Source organism: Castanea sativa, chromosome 10 (assembly GCF_040712315.1).
Source record: "Castanea sativa cultivar Marrone di Chiusa Pesio chromosome 10, ASM4071231v1".
In the NCBI taxonomy this organism is placed as follows: Eukaryota; Viridiplantae; Streptophyta; class Magnoliopsida; order Fagales; family Fagaceae; genus Castanea; species Castanea sativa.
In genome coordinates, this window is record NC_134022.1 from 8379256 (window position 1) to 8386639 (window position 7384).

Below are 7384 nucleotides of genomic sequence, written 5' to 3' on the forward strand. Positions count from 1 at the left end.
CTGGTTAATGCAACCCCTTTGTCATGATGAAATTTGTCACCGATCATAAAAAATAAATAATTAAATAACAAGAGAGCATTCAACCTGTAATTTTATTTTCCCACAAAGAATCTGCTGCCCTTAAACCACCATTTCTACAGATTAACTTCTTCTTCTTTTTTAAGTAGCATATTTGCAAAAAGCCCAAAGAGGCAACAATTCATGGTGAATTGGGAAGCAGACCACTACAATATAAATATATACAATCTCACAATTAACATTTCAATTCAACACTATTTAAAAGAAAATTGGCTACAATTTTCCAATTATAATGTTGTTTTACAACTGCCTGAGTCCGGCTAAATTTATATGCATATCTACCTACACTTCATAAGCCGATGTAAATAACACTTGTATTACATCAACCTACTATTCCAGGAAAAAAAGAGGGAGGGGGGAGACAAAAACAAAAGTTACAAAACAGTACCTTTCTTTTTTCTCCCAAAAGATTATACTAAAAAATTCCACCCAAATATCATCCACACTAATTGGATAATGTTCCTAAGCTATTTCCTTTTTATGTTGCAATCTCATCAACCTCAGAGTTAAACACAAAACTTGGAAATGTTGTCGTTATGTCCCTGCATTCATTTCAAAATTTGTGAATTATAAAATGTCAGAACTTGGTGACTGATTTTTTGTATAAACAGGAGATAAATCATGTCATATATATACATGACAAATAATTTTCCTCATACCTCAAATAGGGGAGGGTCATGATCTTTAATAATGATGGATTCTTGACCACGAAATTATCCCACTCTGACTTGTCTATCTTCCCATCTTTGTCCACATCAGCATCCAAGAAAGTCTGAACACACATGAAGAGCTCAAAGGTAAACCATTTGTTCGTAAAATTGAAAGCGGTTTAAGTTTCATACCATCAAGAAAAGAGAATATGAACTAGAAACAGGGGAAAATACACAGCAAGACATATATCCTGCCCTATATATGTTCCCCTTCAATGGACCAGACATTCACCCCGACCAAAATAGTATCAACAGACAGAAAATAACTAAATTGTTAAACCTAGCTATTAAAAATATCTAGGCTTCAACACACTCTAGAGTGGGCTGATAATCTTTCCCCATGTGATTGTTTTTACTTCTTACTCTGGGACGTATGCAACAACTCACCTTATCAAGTATCATCTCAATGGTCTCGTCAGCCAACTTCATTTCAGATTCACATAGAAGTGCGATTAACATTTGCTTGACCTGCCAAAATCACATAAAATGAAGATGCCTACAAGGATGTTTCAATAAAAGAATACGAAATCAAAAAAATAAATTCTAGAAGTTTGGTCGAAACTTCTTTTCCAATTAGATATGTATTTGTACACCAGAAATAAGAAAATCAACTGACAAGGTGATGACCTCCCTGGACCTCATTTGATATTGGTAAAGAATTATTAATTTTGTAATTGTGCTTGGATTGCTATGTTGTATTCCTACAAGGAACGAAATTTTTTTTTTATCATAAGTGTAACCCATGTTATTTTGGAGATTGTAACAGGAAAGAAGGGAAAACTGACAAATCTACTTAAAGGGGTGGCTTTCTCTCTTGAGCATTTCAATAGAATCCCATCCCCACCTTTTCCAAGATCTTAACATAGGGTTGCAAACAAGATCATCACCAAACATAATATATGATCATGTCCTCTATACTATTTAATTTGGAAAGGGACAAACTATAAAGACATCCAATGTGGATTCACAAGAAAACACCAATAAGCTACATGCACATTAGGCCCTGATTGAACTCATACTCTCAACGTAAATCTCTTTTTTCCTTGATAGGTCAGTAACCAACCAAATCTGACCAAGCAAGAAGGAAAAAAAATTCTAGATGTAGTGATTTTCTCACCTAACAATTTGAATTACCATAGCAGAAAAGCAAAAGGGTCCTGAACTTGCATTAACAGGTATAAACAACAAGAAAATTTTTAAGCCACCAACATACCTCTTGTCGTTCAATATAGCCTGTATTATCCAAATCATAGAGCTTAAATGAAACTGCAAAATAAATCTAAATATTAGTTTTCATAACAGTCAAATATATGATACAACAAGGATATGCACAGCACTGTAGAAAACAACAGCACTACACTTTACAATTGAAGGTCAAAATACATCATATCCATGACTTACAATCAATCTTGTCTTCCTGAGGAGCATTGGGATGGAAGACATTAAGTGCTCTAACGAAGTCACCAAAATCAATGACTCCCTTCCTCTTAACATCAAACAGATCAAAGATCTGCATGTAAAATTATTCCAATCTCAAAACATACACAATTGATTGAAAGCTTCCATACATTGCATAACAAAGAAGAGAAAAAAAAAATTATGCCATAATGTTTCGATCAATATTAACCATAATTTTTTTCCTCTTTACCTCCATTAAACTCATCAAACGATTAACAAAATCACAGAAAATAATTAAAATGAGATTAATACAAATTTAAATAATTAATGTTTTCAGCAAAAGGCCAGCACTTACTTTTTTGTAATCACCACTTAAAAAAAATCATAAATACAAAAATATAAAAATATCTTATCCAAAAATTTAGAGAGTTTAGATTTGCATTAAATTCTAATTAATAGTTACCATCGGTTTAATACTAAGATATTGTTACAATATCCATCTAGACAAGTATATAATAAGGCAAAATGAAAAGATTTAATACCCGATTTGCAAAGAGATTCTCTTTCTTCCTGTTCTTGAAAAGTGCCAACTGAAATTCTTCCTGCATATATAACAAAGTCAATGTCACATACTGATTTAAAATCTGTACAATCACATTTCCAAATCTATATAGATGTGTACTAAACATAGAAATGGACAAGTACAACAAATGTCATCCCAAAAAATAACATGCATATCTGTAACTTAGAAACTGAATAGGTTAAATGTGAGGCTATAAACTCAGGTAGAGAGAGAGAGTATTATCAGAAAATTAAAATTTGGAAGCAATATTATAAAAGCTAAGTTCCTTCATCATCACCACCATCATGGGATAGGATATATATGCATGAAGCCACACTCAAAGGGGCCATGGCTCAGCTTAAAAAAAAAAAAACATGGATGATCAATCACATAAACAGAGTCACAGACAGCACATGCCCTTGCAATCTGAACATGGACGCAGAAGCATAGAAGAAGCCTTATGTTTTTTTAGAAAAATAAAAAAAATACACACAAAGAAGTGAATACCTTTATGTATTTTTTTTCTTCTCTCTCTCACTTTTTTCTCTTAGAGGGCGTTTGGATTCAGCGGCTGCGTTTCCACGTTTCAGTTTTCACGTTTTGCTTTTTCTTTTCTTTTTTTCTTTTTCTTTTTTTTTTTTCTTTTTTGCAGAGGGGGACATGTGCGCAGTGCGGCACTGTGCGCGCACTGTTCATGTACTTTTTCATCAATTTTTTATTAAAAATGGGTCCCGCATCACTATTCACACATTTAAAAATTATTTTGCTACAGTGTTTTCAGTTTTCAGTTTTCAGCAATAAGTTCTATCCAAACGGACCATTAGTGGTAAGTTATACATGCACCCAACGGATTTTGAATCCATGATCTCACTTAATGGGACTTGCTAATATTTCTTAGAACAAAATATAAAAAGAAACCAAGGAAATTCAGATAGAAGCAACATGGTAGGAAATGCAACTTGATAAGCAAACTGTTGAAGAGAAGAAGCCTTGGTTTAAGCACAAACATACCTTGTTTATCAACCCATCATCAATTACAGAACTGCTAATGCTCTTGTAAAGCTCAAAAAGTGCTTCAACTTCACTTACAGTAACTGGGAAATAAAAAGGGCACACAAGATGAAAAAATTAAAACTAGAAAGAGAGATTTGTGAGAATGTACAATAAATAGAATATATATTTATATTTATATGTTACACAGACCCAATGCTTCTTGAACTCACAACCTCACCCTTCACCCCAATATCATTATATTGATACTCAAAGAAAGAAGAATAATATTGAGATGGACAAAATACTTTTCAGCCCTCATTATTATCTAAATTCAAAGGTTAGTCTTAGAGTAAAGGCAGACAAGTCAGTTGTCATTCCTTCGCTCATTTACGATGTGTACCAGGCATTTCCCATTTACAGATAACTATTATTGAATGTACTAAGTTATCCATTGAGCCTATGACGTATCCAAGACAAGACAGGTTACATACAAGACTTGTAAATGGAGGTTCTTTCTTTGTACAGTCTTCCTTGCCCAAGCTGGATTAAAATGAAGTTCAAAGGTTTTGGCATAGCCAATTATGAATGTGTATGCCAACCAACTTTTTGAGCTTCTCTGGCATTACAAGACCCCCAAGGATGATATATAACTGGTATAGCAGTTACATCATGCAGGGATTTATCTATTCTTTCTAGCAAATTATCTTTTCTTAGGAGAGATTTCATAAATTATAACATAAAGTCCAATAAGATGTGACCAACACTATAATCACAACCTTTAGAGAAATCAGAGTCTACAATTGCAAAATACATGGGACTTATGCTTGACCTCAATTATTAAAATAGTAAAAGAAGCAACTTACAAGCAGTTTGTGAAGCAAGAACAATTGGGTCCTCATGTCCTGGAACCTGTCTTCTTCCAGTAGACTGAAGACAGCCCATTTACGGAAGAAGATGGCGGAGGAAGCAGAGCCCTTGAAAACAAGCGCCTAGGCTTCACTACAATATATCAGCAAAACCATCTTAACCTTGCAATTACAAATCCAAATTCAAAGACCGCCATGCAGAAAACAATTAGTATTAAATAAATCCCAATTTAAAATTAAATGCAAAAAAAAAAAAAAAAAAATCATTGAAATTTTCCACCACATGAATCAATTAAAATTTGATTGATTCATTGTTTGATCCAAGAATTCAGTATAACCATTCAAATGAGTCTTCCATGAAAAAATTGAACTCTCTAAAACCGTTTCCTTGAATGAAAAATTAGAGGAAAATAAAATTAGTAAATGATAAATAAAGCTTTCCAACAACATCATTCTCTACAACATTTAATTCCTCAAAAACTGAAGGAAGAAAGTAAAAAAAGGAAAGATTTTTATTTTTAATTCGTCACCAAAAAAAAAAAAAACACCTTTAGCCCGGCCAAATAAAACAGATCCAAGATTTACGCATAAAGATTTTATTTTCCATGATAAACCTTCATTTTCTCAGCAATCAAACAGAGACTTATAATAAAAGACCCAAAATCTAAACTTGCAAGAACACACCATATTCTTCCATTTTCACCAACCCAGAGAATAATAATAAATAAGCATCAAAACCCCATCATCCAAATCCAAAACACATTACATTTTCCATCAATTTCTCAGCTAACAAACACAGAATTACAACAACAAACAACACCCAAAACCTCAAATTAAAATCCATGCAAAACCCATGTCATGATTTTTTTTTTTTTTTGTTAAAAGAAAAAGGAAGGAAGAGAAACTCACCGACCAACAAAAATTGGCCGAAGAACCGTAATCGAAGAGAGAGAGCTATATAAAAAGAAATAGCGGGCACAGAATTGAAGACGAGAAACAAACCAGAGAGATAGAGATAGAGATGGAGGGCTGAGATTGAGTTTGAGGGAGCGAAGAAACCGAGAAACTCACGGCTGATTTATTTGAGGAGCTGTCTAAAAATAAAAACATAAACAAAAAACTCTAAGCTCTCTCTCTCTCTCTCTCTCTCTGTGTCTCTAAAAACAAGAGAAGTCTGTTGCGAAGTTAGAAACGACACTGCGAGTCTCTGAGAAAATATAGGGAGTGGATGTGGGTGAGGGTGCGTGGCCTTCACGTTCTACTTCTGCGCGTGCAAAACGGAAAATTATAACAAAACATTAAGCTTTGGCATTTCAGAATATTCCCTTTTAGAAACTATCATAACGGGAATTCGTTACCATCTTACCATAATTTTTTTTTTTTTTTTTTTTTTTAGGATCTACCTTAATCATATAAATAAATAAATAAATTTTTTTTTTTTTTTGGTCGGCAACCCCTCTCCAGTTCTATTTTCTAGTCAATTGTTTCTCAAAAAAAAAAAAATTAATTCTAGCCAATAATTCAGCGGCCAAAAATTAGTATTTTATTTTAATAGATAACCTTTCTATCAAAAGAAAAAAACAAAATTATTAGATAAAACTTTGTTGGTCCATTAGGAGACATTTGAGGAATTGACAATAAATTTGAAAGACGTTTCACTATTATAAAATTTTAGAATTTAGAGGTTCTTAAGTTTCATCTACCTGCGACTCTTTACACGTGTCATAAGTAAAAATGAAATAGTGTAACCAAAATGACGTAAAACTATTCTTATATTTAAAAAATTGTTTGGTTAATGGCTGTGTCTAATGTATTTGTTAACTATTAATTATTGAGCATTTTCGAAATATTAGAAATGTGTGTTCTTCTCTTTCACATAACTGTGGATTTCACTAATTAAATTTATGGTAGAATCTATAATTTATGTAAAAAGAGAAAGTACACATTTATAGCACTTTTAAAGTATTCAATAATTTTCTTTAATGTACTATTCTAGAAAAGTTTCAATACAGCATCCATTGAAAATATAAAAAAACTGAAAAAAAATATCAGTTAAATTTTTTTCCAAAAAAAGTTTATAAAAAAATATTTCTTAAATTAATGGACTTAAGAAATCTGTTATATTTTCCCTTTAAAAATATATATTAAAAAACTAAAACTTTTTTTAGAAGAATAGCTTATATACCTTCTTTTTTTAAAAAAAAAAAAAAATAGGGGAAATGGCTTATATAGCTTGATTAGTCATACAAATAAAGAAATGTAACTTGCACCTAAAATAAAACTAAATTCGGACTTATTGTCACAGGATGTGCAAAAGTGCCTGGCTTTAAAATAATTCTCTTGCACACTACTTTATTGCAGTGTTAACCTTAGCCATTTGATTTTTAAATCACTATATAGTACATATAATTTCCTTTTCCTATAAAAAAATTCTTTTGCAGTAACAATCATTATTTATTGGGTTTCTAATGAACTCTTAAAATAACTGCATGGGTGGGTAAGCTAAGATAAGTAGCAAGAAACTTAATGTCAACTTGTCAAGTTTATATAACATGGCTACAATTTTTTGATATGGACAAAATTTGACTACAAATTTAGTTGTATTCCATAGTTAAAACTCTCACTAAAAAAATTAACATAACTATTTATTTCGAAAATCTACTCATTGGATGACATGTGTTTTATGTTTTTAACTTGGATGTTAAATGTTGTTTAAATCGAATGTTGTTTACTATTTGATCTATAAATTTATTTTTTATATAGAATTCTATATTACA

General features: G+C 31.7%; 1 protein-coding gene across 5 annotated transcripts; it reads right to left on the bottom strand.

Annotated features, from left to right (window-relative positions):
• Positions 1-236: 236 nt before the first annotated feature.
• LOC142613344 (calcineurin B-like protein 9) lies at positions 237-5788 on the bottom strand. 5 transcript variants are annotated; one of them, XM_075785655.1, is made up of 9 exons: positions 5517-5788; positions 4605-4769; positions 3760-3842; positions 2729-2788; positions 2190-2298; positions 2002-2054; positions 1176-1256; positions 738-850; positions 237-620 (listed from the first exon to the last, which is right to left on the bottom strand). In XM_075785655.1, the coding sequence occupies exons 2-9, from the start codon at positions 4681-4683 to the stop codon at positions 557-559; spliced, it is 642 nt and encodes a 213-aa protein (XP_075641770.1). In that variant the 5' UTR covers positions 4684-4769; positions 5517-5788; the 3' UTR covers positions 237-556. The 5 variants fall into 5 exon arrangements, with proteins under 5 accessions (XP_075641770.1, XP_075641771.1, XP_075641773.1 ...); XM_075785656.1 differs by having other exon boundaries at positions 4605-4740; positions 5517-5786; XM_075785658.1 differs by having other exon boundaries at positions 5610-5745.
• Positions 5789-7384: the final 1596 nt, after the last annotated feature.

Bases quoted from the DNA above. Each gene is read 5' to 3' on its own strand.
- LOC142613344 (XM_075785655.1), bottom strand. From the start codon at position 4,683: ATGGGCTGTCTTCAGTCTACTGGAAGAAGACAGGTTCCAGGACATGAG. The intron at 2,299-2,728 runs GTATTAAATCTT...TTTTACATGCAG, and splicing joins AGAATCTCTTTGCAAATCGG to ATCTTTGATCTGTTTGATGT. The intron at 2,055-2,189 runs GTAAGTCATGGA...TTTATTTTGCAG, and splicing joins TCAGGAAGACAAGATTGATT to TTTCATTTAAGCTCTATGAT.